The sequence below is a fragment of the Silene latifolia genome, chromosome X (assembly GCF_048544455.1).
Source record: "Silene latifolia isolate original U9 population chromosome X, ASM4854445v1, whole genome shotgun sequence".
NCBI classification, from domain to species: Eukaryota; Viridiplantae; Streptophyta; class Magnoliopsida; order Caryophyllales; family Caryophyllaceae; genus Silene; species Silene latifolia.
In genome coordinates this window covers 7496687-7519554 of record NC_133537.1, presented here as the reverse complement: position 1 = coordinate 7519554, position 22868 = coordinate 7496687, and the positions used below count along the sequence as shown (strand labels likewise).

The following is a 22868-nucleotide window of genomic DNA, read 5'->3' as shown; positions in this document are numbered from 1 at the left end:
ACATGTAATCATTTAAACTATATTTACTTTTAAAGTACGTTTCTTTATTGTCTTATGATATTCATTGCCTCGGGTAACCGAGATGGTGACGTTCCTATACCTGAGTGGTCCTGATAAGTCACTTGGAGTATGAGGGTGTTACAAATAAAATTTGTCATTTATAATCTAATTTTACAATTCAGTTATACTGAATTAATCCGCTCATTACCGAACATGACCTTAAGAAAAAAAAAAAAAAAACAACTCAAATCCACTCATGAAAATTGTTTTTCTCAAAAAAAAAAAAAAAAAAAAGAAAATGTATTAACTTGTTGAAGAAACCAACAAAAGATAGTAAGATACCATAATACCACATGACATGGTTGTGTTAACCACCATACAATTATACAAACACCAACTCTCTTTTATCCTCCCATTTCACTCCTAATCTTCTTTACAATTTCTCCTCAATTTTCTTCTTTTTCACTTCAGTAGTATAATCTGTTTAATCAATTAAACCTAATTCAATTGGGGAATGTTGATGAACATTTCTGCTGTTTCTGGGATTTTCTGTGATTTTGACTGAATGACCTCCTCATGCCTTTATTAGGTTTGATTTCTCTGTAAATTACATGTCTTTTTTTTGTTAATAGGATTGTTGGTTTTTTGTGTTTATGCTGTAATTGTAGTCTAGGATGCTAAAAATTTAGTCTTTAATAGGATTTATTGTGACCCAAATGCAGTAGAAGTGATATGGTCATCTGGGTATTTGAGTGTAGTGGCGGAGCCATGATTTGTCGCTATGGGAGGGGGCGGTTTCTTTTGTTTAGGTATAACAAGTGCGAGTTTGATGTGACGAGGTTCGAACCGAGGATATATTGTGACCCAAATGCAGTAGATATGATATGGGCAGGTGGGTATTTGAGTGTAGTGGCAGAACCATGATTTGTCGTCATAGGGGGCGATTTTGATGTTGACGAGGTTCGAACCTAGGTTTAGAGGAGAAATTGTTCATTGTTCCAGACGACCTTCCGTGCCTAGGGCTGTAAACGATCTGAGCTGACTCGGAGAGCCCTCGGACTCAGCTCGGTTGACCGGCTCGAAATCAGTCAAAACTTATTCCGAGCCGATTTCGAGCCGAGGTGAACCATATTTGAGCCGTGATTCTGAGCTTAGTAGAGCTTGGAATCGGAAGTTCGTTTAGGCTCTTTTTTTTTTTTTAACTAGTATTTACTAGATTTCAAGCCCGGGCGTTGCCCGGGTCATATCACAGCATGGCCTTATATATTTACATGAGGTTGGCTTTATAAAATACTTCTTTTTGCGGAACGACATCTTATCTGCGCTCTGGGTGTTAGAGATTTATTTTATTATAAATATATTATACTATGACTTATATGAAAAGCCTTATGCTTAACAATTGACATAAATAATGTTAGAGTTAGCCACCACAGTATTCAAGAGTTAGAAAATACGGAGTAATGTCTTAAGTAAAAAATAGTCGAGCTTCTCATAGAGTCATAGTCATTTAAAGTGCAGTGGCGATCGCCCCCACGAAGTTTGAAAATTTCGAAATTTTTAGTTAAAATTTTCGAATTTTTTCGAGACCCCCTTATAATATTTTCCTTTTGTTCTCGCTGAAAATTTTCGCCCCCACTGCCTTAAAATCCTAACTTCATCATTGCATATATATGCTCAAAAACAAAAAAGTTTAAGGTAGTACATCCGATGTATGTTCATTTTTCTCATCAAATTGTGGTAGAACTTTGTATCTGAATTTATCATTTAAATTGATCATAGGGAAAAACTGATTTATGACCTTACATAATTACGCCTAAATTGTGTTTCAATCTTAAAGCGATAAAGGAATTAATATAATCCTAAAATCAACGGATTACTCTTTTAGTTTTAAAGGAAGAATACCCTATACTTCTTTTATTTATTAAAAATATTTTGCTTAATGTTTGCGAGTGGAATGAGCTTCATCTCTAATTGAAAGAATAAGTTTCATATGATACCAATAGTCATAATTCACATCCAATTAGAGTTGTCTTGTAAACTTTCATTCATTAACCAAGTGTTAATTAATCAATCATTAATATCTTAAGCATAAATTAAGATAGGATTGGGCCTAGCATATAATGACCCGTGACAACATGAATATGAATTAAGCACCCAATATAGATTTTTTTTTATCAAACTTGAGTAACCGATCTATATATAAGCTCCGACACATTTACTATCTATAATTGAAAGAGAAAGTTGCGAGTTGTGGTAGTTAAATTTGGATTTTGGTTTGATTTCGCATGTGCCATTGTCAAGTCCTTTCTGAGTTTGAGTCATTTCGAATCAGGTTGGATGAAGGCGTGGGTCACTTTAATTTGGGGTTACTTGGGTCATTTCCGAATTGTTGGTTACAGTGATTTAATTAGTAATACTAATTTGACTGATAAAGAGTAGTATTCGTAAAATCACTTTTTTTTTTGGTACACACAAAATTACTTATTTATTTAGAAGCCTTCACTTACATTTATAATATTATGACACTTCAGATCTAGTAATCATATTTCATATAGGAGGATTTTATTACAAAAACAAATATTAATCATTAATTAAACAAATATTATATGACGTCATGAAGAAGCTATAAACCAAATAGGAATAGTATTGCAACATAATTTGTTGCTATATAAAAGAGCGTCAGTCAATTGGATTCTTAGTTACAATTTTATACGACAAACCTATACTCCCTTTGGAGTAGGATTTAAGTTTTGTATTAAAGATTTTAACAATGCACGTAGCTCACTCGGAGCCTCTAGTTTTAATTTATTTTATTGCATCATGTTCAAATTCTAGTTAATTACTCGTAAGAAATACTTTTTAAATCATTGCTATCCATCCAGTGGCGGAGCCAGGATTTGAACTTAGCGGGGCGAAAAATTTTAGGGGGGGCGAACAACTAATTTCATAAGGTACATTCGAAAAAAAATCGAAAATTTAATTAAAAACTTTGAAATTTTCATCCGCTAGGGGAGGCGACCGCCTCTGCTAGCCCCCCTAGCTCCACCACTGCATCCATCGTACTATGTTATATGTAGTACAAAAGTCTCGATTAAACTCAATTGTAAAATATTATGTATGCTAGTATTAGTTACCTTATTATATGAGTTGCACATGTCTGTCGAGATCTTTCTCCAATAGTATAATCATGCATGATAATTTGACATGGGACAAAAGGATGACAAAAATTAAAAATTAAAATCAAGAAGCAAACGAATAAGTGAAAAAAATATAATGATATACGTATAAAATTACAAAATAGTTAGGATTAGTCTAAAGATTTATATAGATGGAAGTATGGAACAACTAATTAAAAGTCACGCAAATAAATAAATAAATAAGAAACAAAAGAACTCAAATTCATCATTTCAGTATGACTACTGCATTGATAATGAAAACAATGCTTGGAAAAAATATGAGTTGATCAATGATCATTATAGCTATATATACAATAGTAGTAGTTGTTTATGAGTAAAACTCTCAATTGGGTCTTTTACGTTTAGTGCGATTAAAAATGCATCAAATTTATCTTAATTAAGAACAGTTTTAATGTATATTTTTTATACACAATATATTATTGTTAGAGTATTCAACAAATTAGGTGGCGATTAAAAATACATCAAACTTTATCCCTTAATTTAATATCTAATAATTTCTTTTTTATTTATACCCATAATTTATTGAACAAATGTAGTAGCCAATGAAATCGCTTCAAAAGTTCCTCTTTTAAGTATATATATTGATTTTGGCATTTTACAATTGTTTTTATTCTTAATAAAATGTTATTTTAGCAAAAATAATTATATTTTTGTTATATTTGATAAGTATTTTATATTTGTATTTTTTTAAAAATATTTTTATTTTTAAAAATATTTTTGTTTTTAATTTGACTTAAAAGTTCAAGAATGTAAAGAAAATAATGATTGAACAGAGCTCGAGTTGGGCTCGAGTTGAGCTCGAGCCTAATCCGAGCTGATTTCAGCTTTGATGTTTTGCTCGGAAAATATCGAGCCGATTCCGAGCTCAAACTCAAGTTTCCGAGTGGATTCTGAGCCCACTAGAGCTCGAGCTCAATCGGCTCGGTTACACCCCTATCTGTGCCAGTCCACTAGCTCCACCTCTGCTTGAGTGGGCAAGGTTTAGAGGAGAAATTGTTATTTCTTCGAAATATTGATTTTATGGCAGAATTGTTCATTCTGTGTTCCTTTAAGCAGAAATGTGGAAATTGTAAAAGGGTTTGATAGTGGAGTAGTATTTTGGAGAACCTGTTAGATCTCATTTTGTAAAAGGGTTTGACATTAGTCTTGTGTAAAACGGTTGTGCACTTGTGCCAAACTGCCAATATGTTAACCATTATTTGTGGAATTAGGTATTCAGGTCTTGGCTACTATGTCATATAGAAGTAATAGAACCGTCCGGGTGTTTGTTGGGTATACACTATACAGCATAATATACCAAAGCCTATGTACTTGGACTCGGCTACAGCATAGTATACCAGAGCCTATGTACTTGGACTCGGCTAGTTGTGTCGAAAAAGGGGTACTACTCTGTCCTGAAAAGAGAGTGTGGCGGCATGTCCTCTGCACATGAATGTAGTTTTAAAGTATGAAATATTAGGATGGTTTTAGTTAAGATGTTTCATGTTTGAGACCTAAAGCTCAAATTGTGAAAAATCATAAGAGTACTAACTACTATTTGCTTCATTTGACATTCTCTTCCTCTACATTTTTTGTGGGAGCTTCCATTTTTGCCTCCACTGATAAAGTGATGGATTGGTAGATGCTGGGTACGGATTCCATACCAATGTACACATCTTTAGTGTCATGTTGAACACGGGCATGGCCATAGTAAGCAGTTGAAGTAAAATAGAACATTGCTTCTCTAATACATTGTAGGTCTTTTTGCTTTTTTGGTTATGCATGAAGTAGTAAAGGATTGATATCTAAGATCTCATGCACTGTCCAATGCAGTTGATCTTTTGAGTATCTAGCTTATAGGATCAGATTATGGGTCCCGCTATTGACCCAAAAAGACGAGTTGGAAAGTATACATAAGGTTTTAGTGATAGTAATGACAAAAAACTCAATAAACACAACGAAAATGACCCGGCTCGAATACAAATCACATAAAGCGAAGAGACCCGCCCTGACCCAATAAAAACCCAAAAGCACGTGAAATGCCCGAATGACCGGTCCCTTTCCCACCCAAATGACCATTTGCCAGTTACGTGTGCATAGTTGTTTATTTTTCTTCTTATAAGTGATTAATACTAATTTAATGTTCTAATCATTTTGGCAGATATTGCTATTGCACAATCCTCCATCCAGACTCATTTAGGTTACACGAGGGTGCGGTTGTTTATTAATGGTAATATACCAAATTATCCTCTGTTGCAACATGAGGATAGATGGGCATCATCTCGTAAATCTTTGCAAAATACTGGAAACTTGAACTTTGGCTTGGTTTATTTTAAGAAGTCGTGTCCTGGATTCCTAGTTAGTGCCGTGGCTACTCTTGAGCCACAGTGTTTAGTCCTGAATAAAGACATAGAGAAGGATAACCATGCATTATCATCTACAGCCGAATTAGAATCTATAACAGTTCAAAATGAGTCTTCAAGTGGGGGTTCAGAGGAAGTTGATGAGCGAGAAAAATTGAGGCGCTTGAGGATTTCTAAAGCAAATAAAGGAAATACACCTTGGAATAAAGGCAGAAAGCACAGCCCTGGTAAGTCATTCGACTTGCTACAATTAGCTAGCTTGTACTAATCAAGCACGTTGGTGATAACTATGCAAAAATGTGCAGAAACTCTTCGACGTATCAAGGAGAAGACCAGACTTGCCATGCAAAGCCCTAAGGCATGTAAGATTAGTTGCAAGTTTGCTACAGCTTATACGTCTTTAGGAGCAGCATGCAGTAATGTTAGGAGTAACCTCATTAAAATATAAAAAAAAATACTGTTCCATGGTTTTTTTTCCGTATTTGATAAAATTGACCATCTAGCCTCAGACCCTCAGGCTTTACTGTTCTCCGAGTTCTCAAATTGGAAAGAAAGAATAATATGGTCATATTCACTATAAATCCTTACGTAGTTCATTGTGCCACTGGTAGTGCGGCTAAACAAATTTCAAATTTTGTGATTCTGCTGGAGCGCTGACATTTTTTCTTAGAGCCTAGTCATTCTAGTATGAAATTGAATCTTGAATCGCAATCCGTACTAATGAATAGCACTGGGTTTTATTTACCTTCACTAGGTATTCCATGGCTGTTCCAAATTAAGGGCATTTTGTTCTGGAATTGACTAGTTATAGTCTTTTATAAGTTTGAAAGAACAATTACATTAACCAATTCCGTTTTTGGTGAATACAAATACATAAGCAACTTGCTAAAATTTAGATTGAACTAATCCCAATTATCTACAACTGAATGAGGTTATTTATGTGATTACTTTGAGCTTTCCTTCTGTCTAATGACCCTTCCTGATTCAGGTGAAGATGAAGTTGTCAACTATGGGCCATGCGCAAAGGTGGATAAGGCATAAATCCTACACTTTTTTTTAGTGTCAACTCCCTAAATATGACATGACGATACGCGTGACTTTCTTATCTTGCTAGTATATTCACTAATTTATTCTAAAATGTTTTCTGTATCCTTTTTTTTCTTTCCCTCTTTTCCCTTATTTTGCTGGCCATATTAACGGTTTCAATTGATGATAGATGTTAGTCGACTCCAAATTATTTTCGGATTTAGGCTCTCTTTTTGTTGTTTTTGCATGTGACGTACAACTTTAACCTTTCGTTAGTTCAAATCTCATCTTTTTTTGTCAAGTGCGTCTTAGACTCTTAGATTGCCCTGCTCTAGCATTTTATGTGTGCAGTCGTGGTTAATCTTCTATGAGACTTCACCTGCATATTGTTTCTGTATGAAGCCCAGAAACCAGGGTGAAAATTGCAGCCGGAGTGAGAATGGGCTGGCAGAAACGTCGTGAAATGCTCATGCTTCAAGAAACCTGCCTCTTTGATTGGCAAAATCTAATTGCTGAAGCTGCTAGAGGAGGCTTTCAGGACGAAGAAGAGCTACAGTGGGATTCCTATGATATCTTGAGCAAGCAGTTGCAACAGGAATGGTTGGAAAGTATAGAGCATAGGAAATCCTTACCTAGACCCAAGGGTAGCAAGCGAGCACCTAAATCTCTTGAACAACGAAGAAAGATTGCTGAAGCCATCTCCGCTAAATGGGCTGATCCGGTAAGTTTTTCACGCTATAGCTAGCCTTTTTCCTATTTAGAGACCGTGTGTCTCAAAAATCATATAGCTTGTCTGCTTGAGTGAGTCTTGTATGAGACATGCTCACTAGAGAGAGCCATATGTAGTTTTACTCGGAATTTTTTCTACTTTTACGCTAGGCATACCGCACAAGGGTCTGTACTGGCTTGGCTAAATATCATGGAATACCAGAGGGTGCTGAAAGAAAGGTAAGAAAGAAGCAAAGTGGTGAGGACTCAACTAATACTTCTAGAAAGAAAAGTGAGAAAGAAAAATCCACTGCAAGCGGAAGTACTCAACTACCCAAACTGAAGAAAAGGAACATCCCAAAATACAAAGATCCACTTTCTACATCCAAACTAGAAATGCTGAAGAGTATTAGAGCTCAAAGAGGGACATCAGACACAATGAAGATCGAGGCCTTAGAGCGAGCCAAGTAAGTCTTTTATCCCCAAAACGGTGTTTCTATGGGTGTCTTCTTGTTTTAGCCATCCTTTTCCTTCTTTTTGTTCATTTATTTGTTTTGTACTTGTGTATGCACGTGCGGCCTGTAGCTCCAATGATAAGTGCACATCTTAAATGATAAAATGTAAAGTGCACAAGGTTTGAACATATTACTGATATTAGTATATTACTCGTCGTTTCTGTTTTCTGTACATGGGTAAATGGTAGACACTATTGATGATTCATTCTTGTGTTGCGCTGCTAATTCTGAATATTCTGTCTAAGACTTACGTAAGCTATGTTCTTTTCCTTGAGAAAACTATTTGGTCATGAAAGTCTGCATATATGCAGGTTGCTTATTGCAGAAGCTCAAAAGGCAGCGAAAGCGCTTGAGGTTGCTGCTACAAGAAGCCCCGTTGCTAGAGCTTCCCTCATTGAGGCGCACAAGCTCATCGCTGAAGCAACTCAATCAATCAAGTCAATTGAAAACGGGGAATTTCCTCCACAAGATAACGTCCAATCCGGGCATCAGGAGTATGCTGGAAAAGGCGGAGAAACCCTCACTGAAGATGCTGATCAGAGATACAATATAGCAGTGAATGGCAAAAAAACCACAACACCAAAAGTAAATCAAGAATACCAGAAAATGGTGAATGGTTTCCAATCGATGAAACCAGGTGAAGACCGAAATCTAGATACCAACCTCCATCACAAGCATACCCTTCCTACAAGCCTCGGGGGTTATATGCTTGGGCTCAGCCTAGAGAGCTTTGCAGAAAAGCAAGACATAAAGGAACGCACGGAAAAGCAGTATCCTCTCGGAAAGAATGGAGTTTCCTCTGTCAATGGAGTTAAGTTGCAAAATCATGAAGAACATGCACACCCAACTGCGAAATCAGCGACCAAAAAATGGGTTCGCGGGAGGCTTGTTGAAGTCGGGGAAGGTTTCATAAACAATGATGGTGTTTCTGATTAGCTTCAAGAGATGCAAAAATTAGTGTAAACAAAGGAGCTTAACTGCCATGCTTGCTTAGAGTTATGTAGCTCTGCAACCTGTATCGGGTCTTAAATACGGTTTACGAAAATTTTGATTAATTAATACTCTGTATTTGATAGCTAGCAGAATATTGTTCATTGCAAGATCATGATTATAAATGTAATGTCTACTTGGCTATGTAATTAGTTCTGTTTCATGCTCAGGATAGCTTATGTATATGATGATATGAAGAAACTTGCTGTGTCAGTCATAGTTTGACGCTTTACGCGATAAATTGGTTAGATTTGAAAAGTTTGTACCTTTACGACCCCATAATAAAAGAAAATTAATGATAATTATGTTAAATTGGCCCCACCCTCGAAAAATTCTAGCTTTGCCATTGGCTACGGGTGGGCTCGATTTTTTTGCTGAAAGTTGAATTAGAAAGTTGATAATGTCCCATCTAAGTGAAAATTTATGAAAAATATTATTCTATTTATTCAAGTAAATAGTTTATGTCGATTCATAGAAAGTGATTTTTTTTGTAACCTCCAAATATTATTAAAAAATGCTCATTCATTCACATTAAGATTCTTTTATGAAGACGTGTGAAATCATTTTTACATCTTTGAAGTTTGAATGTGTTATGAAAACTGTTAGTCCTACTCATTGTTTCACAAAAATAATCCATTAAATAATCCAATTATGTTCAAATATTTCAATAAACGTGTGATGGAAACCGCTAATCATAACCATTGTTTCACAAAAATCATCCATTTCCGTCTTCACTTAAATGATCCAACAATAATAGTTCAAATAAACCCGTGATAAAAATCGCTAATCCTAATTCTTTTTTATCACAAAAATAATCCATTTCCGTCACCACTTTAATGATCCAACTAAGACGGTCAACACAACAAAACCCCTCTTTTCCAAAACAAAACAAAAAATATAGGGTTTATACTTTAATTAATCGCTCCTAAAACCCCGGCCAGCTCTCAAAATCCCCAAATTTCTAGGGTTCCTTCTCTCTCAATCCACATTGAAATTTCATCGTTGAATCATGAAAGCTAGATTAATTGCGTTTCCAGTGAAAGGAAGAACATGGTGTTTTAGCAGATGCATTGATCAATTTCGATCTAATTCAGCTCAATCTCAATCATCATCGTCAACAACTCCATCAACTTTTCGCGATTTATACAAATCTCTATCTTCCGATTCGAAGCCGATTTCCGCCAATGCCGAACTCGTCGTCGATTTCGTCTCCTCTAAAGTCTCTCTTTTTAATCTCTCTCTCTCTCTCTCTCTCTCTTTTTTCCAGTACTGCTTGTAGTTGTATGATTTATACCTTGTGAATTATATCATGCATTTGGAGTATGGAACTCCGTACTTGCATTTAGTTGCGGAACCATGATTTGTAGTTAGGGGGCGGAAAATTAGGGGGGAAGACTTTTAATACAATGCAATAATAAGATAAGTAGAAAAAAGTTCGGAAATTTAATTAAAAGTTTCGATTTTTTTTAACGTATTCATTATACATGAATTACTGGTCAACAGGATAAATTCCCATGTTTACTCTTTTTTAACTCGTTTTGCTTGATGAATACGGTGTTCGTTTTTTATGAATACTAACACGGGTTTCGATGAATATGCTAGTTCATTGTGATGAATATGGTACATTGGTGTTTATAGTATCATGCATATTGTGTATAGTATAAGAATTGCTATTGTGATAGAGTAGTAGTTGGTGTCAACCGTATAACTAATGTACCTAGTAGCTCGGTCATAATGGTTGTGCTAGGATCTTGTTGGCAAGTTGTTCCAGACTTGGTTGTTTATTAGGATAATTGTTTGGAAACCACGCTTGTAGTTCTGAAATCTTGTTGGCAAGTTGTTCCGTGATGGGTTCTTAACTGTATGTGGAGGAATGCTGGAATATATACGTTGTGGGTTTACGATTGCAAATGGTACTTCATGTAGAATTTCGTTGATGATACAATTGTAGTTCTGAAATCTGAACTCAAGTCTAACCAGGCAAACCAGTCAAGAGGAATTAGATGAGTAACTAGAGTTGATGTTCCCTGTTTTAGTCGAGAGCTATTCAGAAGTATAATGTGTGATGCTGTATGCATGTGGGGAGTTTTACTTATATAGTTTTGCACTAGTTGTAAATGTTTACCAACAGTTCGTGTTTTTTTAATCCTTTTCACATGAGTAGAAGATATGCTTATTGTAGAATTGCTTCCCAGATATGAGCTACTCCTGATTTGTGCAGAATTTATCTTTCTAATTGATAGATGAATAATTCTTGGACGGGTCTTGAGAAAGCGCCACAAGGATCTCTCAAGAACAAGATTCATGGGTACTTTAGATGTAAATTTTTCTCTTACCTGTGGTGATGCGTAAGACTACCGTAAATACCTCCCTAATCCAAGTCAACATTTCTTTGCAGTGTGGGTTTGTGGTTGCTTGCTCGAGTCCAGCCTTCGGAGATCTTCTTGAAGTCTATAACTAAGGAAGTTACTGAAGTTGAAGTCACGTATCCTACGAGGTGCCCTGTTTGCTCTGATGTTTCAAACAATAATTTTGATGTTCTTGCACAGTGTGTTTTTATCGTCCTTTCGGTTAAGAGAACGCTAGAGTACTCTAATTGGATATATTGACGATCTTAGACCAGGATACGGCTATGTGCCGGTATCGACTGATTTCACATACTCCTGAATTCATCTCCTATAGAAAACCACTAATATCATACTCTCTCTGTCCCGGTCATTTCCTCTCCTATTCCATTTTTGGGTGTCTCAATCAATTGTTGTCCTTTCAAGGAATGCATTTGACGAACAATTTGATCATTCACACTCAATTTGGTCCACAATGTCATTTAGTAATTGGCCCTTTCCTTGGTCTTTGTGCCAAAATCAAAGGACAACAATTGACCGGGACGGAGGGAGTATGTTTGTATACCAGCACTGTTCGTGTGAAATTTAAGAACACCGGGTCTCCAAAATCTATTGATTGCTCCGAGGAGGGTAACATGTACGAAGTATACACATATGAGTGTGATCCTTTATGAAATAAATATTGCCAATATGAACAAAGTGGAGTCAACTGAGGTTCCGAAAGACCTGGAATTCTTCCTCGCCCCTTGGTGTGATTTCTTGAGTTACAAAAATGTATAGGGATTGACTTTCTTTAAAAAAAATTATGGGATGTGCATTTTTAATATTAAGGATTTCCAATGTTTTTAATGCTGCAGTTTGAATGCAAGACTTGTACGCCGTAGATTGAGGCACATTGCTATGAGGTATTTGTTTCTGTTTGATTCTTCCTTGTCTTTTTCGCTTTATGCGTTGGCTTCTTCTTCTCCTCTTTTATTCAACCATGGAAATGATGACTTGACAGTTGACACAGACTTTTCCTTTCAGGAAAAGTGTATAATTTCGGTGCAATTATTTTCTCTACTAATAGACTTTGATAATTCATTTCACAGTGGTTCGATCATTCACAAGAAGTACTTGTATGGCTCTGCAGCATTACTTCCTGTTTCAACTGTCTTCATGGTACGAAGCATGTATTTACACCAATAAAATAATGTTCACGTGAAAACTTATACCGTTTCATGATCTTAATCTCACTTGTTTGATGGTTAGGTTCTACCTCTGCCTAATATCCCGTTCTTCTGGCTGCTTTATCGTACATATTCGCATTGGCGTGCTCTGCAGGTATATACATAATTATTTTCTGTACTAGTATCACTTGACCCTTTTTTTCTTGAGGTGTCTTCTAACCATTTGCACACATCTATCCATTTACATAATTAATTTGTTTCGTTACTTTATTACCTCCCATGGGGATGCTATCAACGTTAAATCTGGCCTGATTGATACATATATTACTATCAACGTTAAGAAATCTTAGGAGGCATATTAAAAATAGCTTGGTTTCTTTTTTTTGTCTTCATATTCCCGTCTGCTAAACAAGAAATCTATTATTCATATTCTACCAGGGAAGCGAAAAGCTTCTTCACCTTGTCTCAGATGGCTCGGATCGTGGGGCTGATAGCACAAAAGATACTCCAAAAGACGAGAATAAACCTCAGCATGGATATCATGAATTGACAGCACTGCCATGGGTGAGGAACCTAAATCTTTAGGGATCTATTCTACTGATAGACTGTCATGTTGCCCACATAAAAGTCATTTATGTTCAAGTATACATTGTCTATATTACTTTGATAGGCAACTTTGAGACTGGTACGAGAATTTGAGATCTCAAAATAAACGGACCATGTTCTATGAAGTTCTTCCTTATGTCAGTTCATTCAAATCGCATATAATCACCTAAATACCCGTCAAAAGCTAGTTGCTAAAATCTTATACAATGTAAGGTATTCGGGTCAATAGCAAGCAATTTTACAATACTTTTGTGTGAACCGTCCTGCAAGTAGTGTCATCTTTATTCATGTTGAGTGACGTATTTTGTTTAATTGTTGATAGATCTTGCGACCATCGAAAGAACTCGAAGAACTCATACGTCGTGGGAATATTGATACTGGTCTCGGCAAAAGCATCCTAGCTGATATATGCAAGACCTTTAACTTGAACCCACAGCAGATTCTCAAGTATCAGAAGTTGTAGCATGAAAGTTTGCTATGTAGAATTAACAGTAGACCTGAAATCTCTCGTCAGTGAAGCCAGATCGCAGTTTTGTCAAGGAAGAATTTATTTACAATCTCAGTTTCGACAAATAAAGGGCTTTGGTGATCTTTTATCTTTTATCATCAATCATGTGTTCTTAATTCAAGGCGTAACATTTGAACGGTTAGTCTTTTCTCAGATATGTAAACAAATCTGTGGAGAAATCGAGAAAGTACCATCTCTATTCGAAGTGGTTATAATAGCTTGCCAAGCTTTTATATGTTTTAGTCGTCAAGTTATAATATTGCTGCTGAATGAATCGAGTCCGAATTGCCATCCAAAATGACATTGCTCGCCTTTTTCCATCTAAATACCAATCCGATATAAACCCATTTATATGTAATACAGTAATACAGTATGAAGTTAAGATGGATTCATTTTGCCAAATATATGCAGTAATAAAGGGTGCTATTCGATTTATTTCGTATACAAGCAGGTTAGTTCCTCGACGGTAATAGTTTCCTTCCTGATTTTCAAGGTATTCAACGATAACATCGTCAGTATGTTAAATAGTATACAGTAGAGGTAAACTTAAATCTGTGATGGAGAAGGTAGGGAAAATGGAAAATAATGAGCAAATAAACAATATAAATACAGTAACTTTGATTGCTCAAGCATTTGATCAGTGTTCCAAAATTCTGTACAGCCATTTAATTGACACTGTCAGTAGTATCGGAATTCTCTCGAGCAGCATTTCCAACAGTTCTCTTGCTCATGTTTGCTCGTTGAACCAAGCGAACTAGGGCTTGCACCACCTCTGACATTGGTGGTCGAAATTCTGGTTCCGGCTGTTCATACATAAATAACAACAAACAATTCAATGTGCTATCCAAGGGAAACAAGTCCCATCACAAAATTGACCATTTATCGTTTTAGGTATGATCACATGAGTTGAGAAACTGAGATCCAATGTAATCGTGACCTAGTTAAATTCACCACGACTGCAGATGAAACTGATATACGTTCCCGGTAAAACAACGGTTGAAGTTGCACGCTTGATAGGCAACGGGATAAGAAAACTATACTCTAGAATTTTTTACTGTCAAGAGAAAATAAAATATTATGCAAGAAGAAATACCTGGACGCAGAGAGCAATGACATCGGCAAAACGAGACAAAGACTTGACAGGGTAGAGGCCTTCCAATGCAGGATCTACCATCTTAGTCAAAGTGTCAATGTCGTGAAGCTGAGGTGTTGCCCATCGAACTAAAGATTGTTCCTCCCACATTCTTGAGCTATATACATTTTAAAAATCTCAGGATAATGATTACTCAATTACTACAGAGATCTCGGGTTTCAAGCTAAGACCATGAATTTACCTATCAAAAGATTTTCGTCCTGTGAGAAGCTCTAACATGACTACCCCGAAACTGTAAACATCGCTTTTTAGAGTGTACTGACCAGAATCAGCAACTTCAGGGGCACTTGCGGTGTGGTTCATTTCCTGCATAAAACACAGGCAAATAATCGAGATTGAACAAAGAGCATATAAGGACGGCAACTGGCTAATTTGAGTTGGCTCAATTGGTTAAGACGTAGAATAATAACTCATTGGTGTGAGTTCAAATTCTTGCAGGAGCAATTCGCATGAAATTATGCCTTCCAGAGTTGGAACATGTTAAAAAAGGGTGGTTAACTTGGTGTACGTGATTGGCAGGCTATCATGCATACTCCGGGCTTTGCTCAGTTCACAGCTAAGTTAAGGGCTGCGGATTTCCCACCATTATCAAAGGTCAATATTTACAATGCAAGACGGGTAACCTTCCATAGCTCAACAAAAGTGTTACTCGTAATAACTTATGTTCCTATGGCTCAAGGAAAAAGTAACATATTCAGTTTCTTACTTTCTTGTCTATTTATATACTGTGAAGTTGTGAACTACGCAACAATTATCATGTATGCATTTTATCGATATCCAAAGCTTTCAAAATTTAGTAGAGGAGGCTTGAAAGTCGTGTTCGTATAAAATGTTAAATTTTTGACAGGAAACATTTATACTTAAGATTAGCCTGCGGTGTGCTTCATCAGGGTTGAGAAGTACCATATTTACATCTGGAAGGACGGTGGCTAGCCCACAATCGGAAATATGAGGGTTCAGCTCTCCATCAAGCAATATGTTCTCTGACTTAAAATTTTGATGAACTACAGACGGAGAGCAAACTTCATGCAGATACCTGTAAGGATAGTCAGTTAAGAACATAACAAGTACGGTCTAAAAGCTAAACACAGAACCACATATACTCCCTATGTCTAACCCATTTGTTTACGTTCTTCTTAGGTCTGCCTCAGCCATGTTACGACTGTTTTTTGTCTTGTAAAAACTAATTTACCCCTTCCGAGTTCAACTGATGTGGTTTGTGTCCACCAATGTTAATACACTTCAATCTACCTATTACACATACCCTTTCCTTAGGTGAATGTTTTTGCATAAAAAAACAATCCAAAAGCAAACGTAAACAAAAGGATGAGGCAAAGGGAGCATTATACTTTTTACCCAACTGTTGGTGTGAAGATTATCAAAAACTGAATAACTTAGGAAGGGGGTAGGACTAAAAATTGATTTTGATAAAAATATTTTCTGAAGTCGATGACCAGAGCATTCTTGGTCTATTGACCAGAGATTGTGAGGATGTTCAATTGTCTAAGTGCAAATTTTTAGCACTTGACAAACTAGGGGTTCTTCTAGCAATTTCATGATGGCAGTAAAATATCATAATCTTGACTTACTCAAGAGCACGTGCACTTCCCAAAGCGATCTTGACACGGTTATTCCAGGTCAATGGTTTGCTGTATTCATCTTCGATATGTAAGAAGTCATACAACGAGCCATTCTTGTGGAACTCGTAAATAAGCAAGTGCTGCCCATGTTCAGAGCAGTAACCAACCAGCTCCGTCACATTTGGATGATGTAATTGGGAGATACTGGCAACTACCTCTGTAAAATCTTCACTGTGGTTGGCGATGACTGACGAGTTGATCTTTTTTACAGCCAGTATCTGTCAATATGACATAATTTCAGAAAATGAGAATTGGATTTGACGTCTAGATTTCAGGCATAGCACTGAATACTTACAGATGTTTCAGAATCGCAAATGTCAAGAATAAGTGAATAAACACGATTATTATGTTAATGGATTGACAAATAATTGTTTAAAAGTGACTATATACTACATTTAAAAGAAGCAGATAAAATACTTGGGTTTATTTATAAGAACTTTTTTCATTGAGTTCAGGATACATTAGTAACAAAAAAATCACGGGGCGTGTTAAAATACGGAAGAACACGGGTAGGGGCATTGAAAATCACAGCAAATATGGACTTAAATGATCGACACGGTAAAAAGAAAATGTAGTAGTGAAGTATACCTTCCCATCATCAAAATGAGCACGATAAACACGTCCAATAGATCCTTCTCCAATAAGATTCTCAGTACTGAAGCTGTCAGTAGCCATCTGCAAATCTGCTATGGAATATGATTTGACATTATCTGGCACTGGTCTAGCCACTTTGATCACAAGAGGCTTGTTCGAGAAGTCCTCGTCATCAAATGACTTGTGACGATCTAGTGGTGGTGGTTTAAGATTTATCGTGGCAACTGGATCAAGTGTAGTTGTGTTGATCGAGGATGACGAATGCACAGACTTCAGTTCTGCAAAACCGGCTTTTACATTAACTTTTATCATTCAAAATACTTCAAATCAAGCATCTGAAAATGTGAATTTCCAGTTTACCTTCTAACGCGAGCATGTAGTCGTGGGACACAAATTCTCATATTACACTCTCATGATCAGATTTTTACGAGAGTGACCCATACTATGAGGTTGTTATATCTTGGTTTTCCATTTTCACCAAGTTAATTGATAGGAGTATATGCGTAGGGACTTTAATTGAATTGGGTAAGTCTCCCACTATATTAACACGAGACCACCTCCCACAAGACTAATGTGATGAAGACAAAAGTAACATACAGATACTCTTAACAAGAGGCTTAATTTTCCTAGAGGTGCTTAATTTTTTCTCGTCACACAAAAGTAACATACAGATACTCTTTAACAGTTTACCAAAAGTGAACAAGTTCAACAGCAAATTTTGCACTTCAAGCAATAGGATATGTCCACAAAGGGCAACAACAAAAAAGCACAAGAAGGCAGAATTACCAGGCACATCATTTGAAGGAACAGGAACAAACGGCTTATTTACATCCGTCTTCTCTACGTCACGGATTGGCTTCCGTGATCTTCTCTTAAACACAACAAAACCCACTACTGCTACAACCACAAGAATGGCCAAAATGATTCCGACAATGGCACCGGCACTAATACCGGATTTACCAGAGTCTGAACTTTGAGATGACTTTTGGTGGCTCCCAGGTTTTTTATGACTGGGTGCACCAGGTGGAGCTGGCGGGGACGGCGGCGCAGGGCCTGAACTCCAAGAGTTGCCACCCTTCCTGTGAAGGATTAAATGATTAATAATGCAGCATAACGAGAATAGACTTAAAAAAATTTCTATTGCATCAAAAGAGGATAACACCCTAAGAGATAAAATGAGCAATGCATACTGCAGATTTATATTTTGTAATTGCTTCGGAATCCACCCAATGAACTGGTTATTCGCGACATTCCTACGAGAGAGACATAACAGTACGTTACTATGGAATTATTGCTGATAGAACAATGAGATTATGCTTAATTATCATAGAGAAAAGAATGCCAACAAAGTCTGAAGAGGCAGGTTAGCTAGGACATCTATTGTGCCTGTGAACTGGTTGTTTTCCAAATGTCTGCACAATAGCGATTCAACCATAAGAAGAATAATTTATTACAGAACACGGTTTTTAGAGGGAAATTTTTATGGAAAGAATACTGACAAAGAGGTCAAGCTGGTTAACGAGCTCATCGTTGTTGAGAGATTGCCTGAAAGAGAATTACCAGAAACATCCCTGAAAACCAGCAATCAGTATGTTATCATAAAACCATCAAGTGCACTCTCAACGAAAAGAGAGTGAATTCATTCGATGTTTACGTGGATAGGAAATGCTTAGAAGTTTTTTTTGGCAAAATAGTAGATCTCCGTTTTATTTTCGGCTAACGACGAGAAAACAGGGAAGTCAACTGAAAAGAATAAACTATAGATCACAAAATATATAAAGAGGAGACATCTCACATTGCAGATAGTGAAGAAAGCTGAGAAAAATCAACATTCAGTTGTCCGTTGAATTGATTGTGGCTGAGGTCTCTATTCTCAAGCAGGAAAAAAACCGCTTTAATTACATCTCTTCTAGGTTGTTGAGAAGAAGATTGAATTAAGAACAAGAACTTACAGCTGCTCTAACAATTTCATTGTAGAAATTGAATAGGGTACTGCTCCATTGAAATTACAACTGGCAAGGTTTCTGCTCAAGGACAAAGATTATATAGTTATATCAGCTGATACTAAACAGTAAACATGAACAAGAAAGACAAAAACAACTGCCGTTCCTGTCAAAGAATTCCTATTCTTATAAAGTTAAAACAATGGGTACAAGCCAAAGCAAGAGGACATACAGTCGTAGCACATTTGTTGGAAGATTATATGGCACCGTGCCCCCAAAATTATTGTGGCTTATGTCACTGCAAACATTCACACAAAGTTACGGAAACAGAACAAACCACAAGAAGCTCAATAAACCAAAGTGTGGACAGCTCAAGAGTATTACAAATCGGTCAGCGACTGCAAATTTTGAAGTGAATATCCAATTGACCCGGTAAGTCCAAGGTTCGATATTTTTCTGCAACGAGATTACAAAAGAACAAGATTAGACTTAAACAGTATAGATGTGACCAAAAACTGCATAGTTAGAACTACTGTACTACGTTCGTCCATGAAAAAAACTCGTGGTGTATTGTGCACAAAAGTTAAGGAGCGTGATAAGTAGATGGAAATACAAGTTGATGAAATACGTTGGGTGCATAATGATCATAAACAACATACAAAAGTGGAAAGATTGTACATCAGAAGTTTATGCATGGACATGAGGACATTGCCAAAGTGAAAAGTGAAAACTAGAAAGATGATTATTGTACAAAGAGAGTAAGTACATAACAATAAAAAAATGTAGGCTTACATTTGAGTTACTTTTGAGCCTGAACAAGTAACACCTTTCCATGACTGACCACACGGATCACCACCAGAAGAAGTCCATCCAGTTAGTTGTGTAGGTGAATTCATGCTACTGTACATGGCGTAGAGAACAGACGCTGCAGATTGAAGTAAGGCTATTATGTCGTATTAACAAAATCCTGGTCACAGGTCCCCAGATTAATTATCTATTCCATGTGTTCATGTATAAACTTCCGAACAATCCTTGTTTCCATTTTGGAATTCCCACATAAAGTCTTTATCGAAATGTTTGTGTACTCCTTAATTCAAGTGCAGAAGAAAATAGGAATCTTAGTCATGGACGGAGGAAGTACTATTTCCTAAACACTAATCTGGACATTTAGGCCTTGTTTGGATAGGGGAATTTGGAGGGAAAGGAAGTGAAGGGATTTGGAGGGAAGGGGAAATGGATCCCTCCATTTCTGTCCTCCTAGGAAAATTATTGCCCCTCCAACATAGGAAAGATTTGGAGCGAAAACTACCACCCACCATTCCCCCTCCTCTTCCGTTCCCTCCCTTTACCTTCCCTCTTTCCTCACCCCTTCCTTTCTGTCCATTTTTGGTATTCAAACAAGGCCTTAGAGTTTCTCAGTCAGATACGAATAACTATAGAAAGATACACGAGGACTTCATCCTGTCAGTGTTTTCGGAACAGTTAGTTGATTTGATGGAGCAACAAAAGAACATTCTACCTCAAAGAAAACTAAAGGTGTGCTATCTTTCAAAGTAAGAAACTGCTTATATAATTTACAATGGAGCCACATCGGCACAATGTGCAGCTCAAGTCTAGGAATGTCAAACAAAAACTCAGGATTTCTAAAAATCTCCAAAATAAAAAGATTAAAAATTTAACTATTTGACAAACACGGTGTTCAAATATAACTTTGTACAGCTCGTCCAACATCAGCTTGTTAAAAGATAGCATGAGTTTTATTTGGGGAATCTGAACCCTGATCCAAATCTTGGAAGGATCATAAGGTTGCTTATACTGAATGCTCACAGTAACACCAATCCAACTAACATGTATCCCCCCTATGACATGACTATGAAGTAGTCTTAATTCCATAATCTTCATTCTTGAAGGCAGCCTAGAAACTATAACAGCCGTCACAAAAACAAGCTGGCATAAAGTACAAACAAGCCAGCTTCTATCGATTTTTCTCCAAAGACAGTTTTAAGTTAATATAGTGTAATACCTAATAGGAATATTTATAATAGTTGGGCTTCAACCATCACCTTAAGGTTTTGGTTGAGTTGGTTCATCTCAACCTCAAAACTCCTCAAAAACTCGAAGTGGAAACCCAGCACACGGTACGGGGGAGCCGGTGCACAACCAACCACTCTTCAAGCCCAATGGGCATTTGAGTGAGGGAGCGTAATAGGAATATTTATAATAGTTGGGCTTCAACCATCACCTTAAGGTTTTGGTTAAGTTGGTTCATCTATCACAACCTATTATATCACAACCTTAGTCATGTTCTAACTATACCTAACTTTAGTTACCAGGTGTTCACTACGTTTGATAGTTTTGATTAGTGCATATGGACCAGTCTCACCATAAGACTATCATGAGTCTGGTCTCATTTGAGGATTTGAGAGCCTCAATAATCAAGTGGTTATCCGTTCATAACGATATCTACACGTACATGTTGCCTAGAAAGCCGAAAATTTTATAGCTACACCTTTGAACAACCATTGAAGCTGAAGAAGATTATGATCAACCATCCATGATCATAACAATCTGATTCCCCTTTGACCAACACTGACAGCACTCAATGCATTCAACAGCACCGCCAATCAGGCAATGGCAAAATCAATATGCAGCCCAACAAAAAGTATGGAAAACTAAGGTTACACTAAAAAACAACTTCATTTTTTGGAGAAGCAAGCCAAAACTCTAAGGTGTCATCAATAAGAACAACCAAGAACTATCATCAAGCATGAAATAAAAAGGGAAACCAAAAAAAAATAGATAATTTGACAATCATGAGTATGACAGATAACATGCAACATTGTGATTAGTAGCACAAGAACCCAGAAGACCACAAGAAGTTTATCTAAAAACCAAAGTCCCAATTCTAGTGAATGTTAGCTACGATTAGCATTACAAACCTCAGGGTACCACGTGAATTTTCCGTAAATAATATAAACACCCACAACAAACAGTTGGATGCATACAATTATAGCAATCATTAGCAAGCACAAAATCCATGAAAACCATGAATCAAAGACCCAATTTTTTCATCTTTATAAAACCCACATAAACAAAAGCTAAAAGATACACTGTCGGCAAACATTATTACTCTACACCAACAACAACAGACCTACAGTCAACAACAACAACAACAACAACAACAACAATTGAAATGAATTGGAGTCGGCTAACAAGAATCATCATCCGAATCTGCTTAGACAGCAAACATTATTACTCTCTTTGGTACTAATTAACCCAAAAAAAACCCAGAAAACATATGAATCAAAATGCAAAAACAAGAACAACCCAGATATCAAAAACCAATAAAAATAGCATCAACCAACAAAAAAGGAATTGCCGACTAACCATCATTTTGATCTGTATCACCATTAATGGAGCTTAATACACTAAACAATATTAAGATGCAGATTAATAGGAGCTCGCATAGCTCCATGATCTCCCTTTTGATCTCTCACAGTACAGTGTAAGACCGTCTCACCCAATAACTACTGTTTATCTGTTTATAATTTAAGAAGTACAGTGTGTTTAATTTCTTCCCGTGAAAAGTACATAAGCATTTAAGCAGACAGTGATGGAGTGATTAGACATTAATCTCTTCTGTTTAGTGATGTTAATTAAATTAGGTAAAGTAGTTTAATTAAATTTGAAGAAACTGTTTAAAAAGTTTTGCAAGAATTTTCTGACCAAAAGGATTGTACTGTAGTAGAAAGTAGAAAGTGTGTGGCAGGTTCCACTGTATCTGTTTAAGAATCTTAGGCCACATAGTAATAACACAAAATCTCATTGAAGACGGCTGATATCCGTCATGTCGAGAGCATGTGGATCTGCTTTCTCTCACAAAATGCCCATTGAGAGATGAGTGGGAAGACACATAAGTCTCTGCCTTGTCCTCTCCTTTTTGTGAGAGGTCGCAACTGTTCGCCATGACGGGATTAGCCGTCATGGCAAAAGACTAAAATGTAGTAATAAAGCTTACACTAATCATCAAAGAATTCTCCCTTTCTAATTAGAGGTTGGTATGGTCCCCGTAGTCGATAAACGGTCTCTCGATAAGTTTATTAGAAGATTAATTACAATTTTTTTCAACTTT

At 36.6% G+C, this 22868-nt stretch overlaps 3 protein-coding genes across 4 annotated transcripts; 2 read left to right on the top strand and 1 right to left on the bottom strand.

Moving 5' to 3' along the window:
* Positions 1–332: 332 nt before the first annotated feature.
* On the top strand, positions 333–8927 carry LOC141622669 (uncharacterized). Of its 2 annotated transcripts, none has more exons than XM_074438677.1 (7): positions 333–589; positions 5338–5766; positions 5845–5897; positions 6528–6565; positions 6968–7286; positions 7445–7740; positions 8100–8927. In XM_074438677.1, the coding sequence occupies exons 1-7, from the start codon at positions 577–579 to the stop codon at positions 8722–8724; spliced, it is 1773 nt and encodes a 590-aa protein (XP_074294778.1). In that variant the 5' UTR covers positions 333–576; the 3' UTR covers positions 8725–8927. The 2 variants fall into 2 exon arrangements, with proteins under 2 accessions (XP_074294778.1, XP_074294777.1); XM_074438676.1 differs by having other exon boundaries at positions 6528–6574.
* A 698-nt stretch (positions 8928–9625) lies between these two features.
* Positions 9626–13618, top strand: LOC141622668 (uncharacterized). The gene is made up of 8 exons (XM_074438675.1): positions 9626–9997; positions 11022–11086; positions 11177–11275; positions 11981–12028; positions 12215–12284; positions 12375–12446; positions 12731–12856; positions 13221–13618. Exons 1-8 carry the CDS (start codon positions 9788–9790, stop codon positions 13359–13361), a joined length of 831 nt encoding a protein of 276 aa, XP_074294776.1. The 5' UTR covers positions 9626–9787; the 3' UTR covers positions 13362–13618.
* Positions 13619–13798: 180 nt separating this feature from the next.
* LOC141622667 (protein STRUBBELIG-RECEPTOR FAMILY 6-like) lies at positions 13799–22519 on the bottom strand. The gene is made up of 16 exons (XM_074438674.1): positions 22124–22519; positions 19529–19661; positions 19121–19192; positions 18969–19034; positions 18746–18817; positions 18589–18660; positions 18293–18364; positions 18140–18205; positions 17984–18046; positions 17580–17872; positions 16788–17071; positions 16149–16417; positions 15463–15595; positions 14741–14865; positions 14500–14656; positions 13799–14209 (listed from the first exon to the last, which is right to left on the bottom strand). The coding sequence occupies exons 1-16, from the start codon at positions 22209–22211 to the stop codon at positions 14072–14074; spliced, it is 2103 nt and encodes a 700-aa protein (XP_074294775.1). The 5' UTR covers positions 22212–22519; the 3' UTR covers positions 13799–14071.
* Between the last annotated feature and the right edge of the window lie 349 nt (positions 22520–22868).

Excerpts from the sequence above, each read along its gene's own strand:
- LOC141622669 (XM_074438676.1), top strand. Across the intron at positions 7,287-7,444 it reads CCGCTAAATGGGCTGATCCG|GCATACCGCACAAGGGTCTG; the intron begins GTAAGTTTTTCA and ends CTTTTACGCTAG. Across the intron at positions 7,741-8,099 it reads GAGGCCTTAGAGCGAGCCAA|GTTGCTTATTGCAGAAGCTC; the intron begins GTAAGTCTTTTA and ends GCATATATGCAG.
- LOC141622668 (XM_074438675.1), top strand. The coding sequence starts at position 9,788 with ATGAAAGCTAGATTAATTGCGTTTCCAGTGAAAGGAAGAACATGGTGT. Across the intron at positions 11,276-11,980 it reads GAAGTCACGTATCCTACGAG|TTTGAATGCAAGACTTGTAC; the intron begins GTGCCCTGTTTG and ends TTAATGCTGCAG. Across the intron at positions 12,447-12,730 it reads CGCATTGGCGTGCTCTGCAG|GGAAGCGAAAAGCTTCTTCA; the intron begins GTATATACATAA and ends ATATTCTACCAG.
- LOC141622667 (XM_074438674.1), bottom strand. The coding sequence starts at position 22,211 with ATGGAGCTATGCGAGCTCCTATTAATCTGCATCTTAATATTGTTTAGT. Across the intron at positions 19,035-19,120 it reads TTGCAGTCGCTGACCGATTT|TGACATAAGCCACAATAATT; the intron begins GTAATACTCTTG and ends GAATGTTTGCAG. Across the intron at positions 14,657-14,740 it reads GGACGAAAATCTTTTGATAG|CTCAAGAATGTGGGAGGAAC; the intron begins GTAAATTCATGG and ends AAATGTATATAG.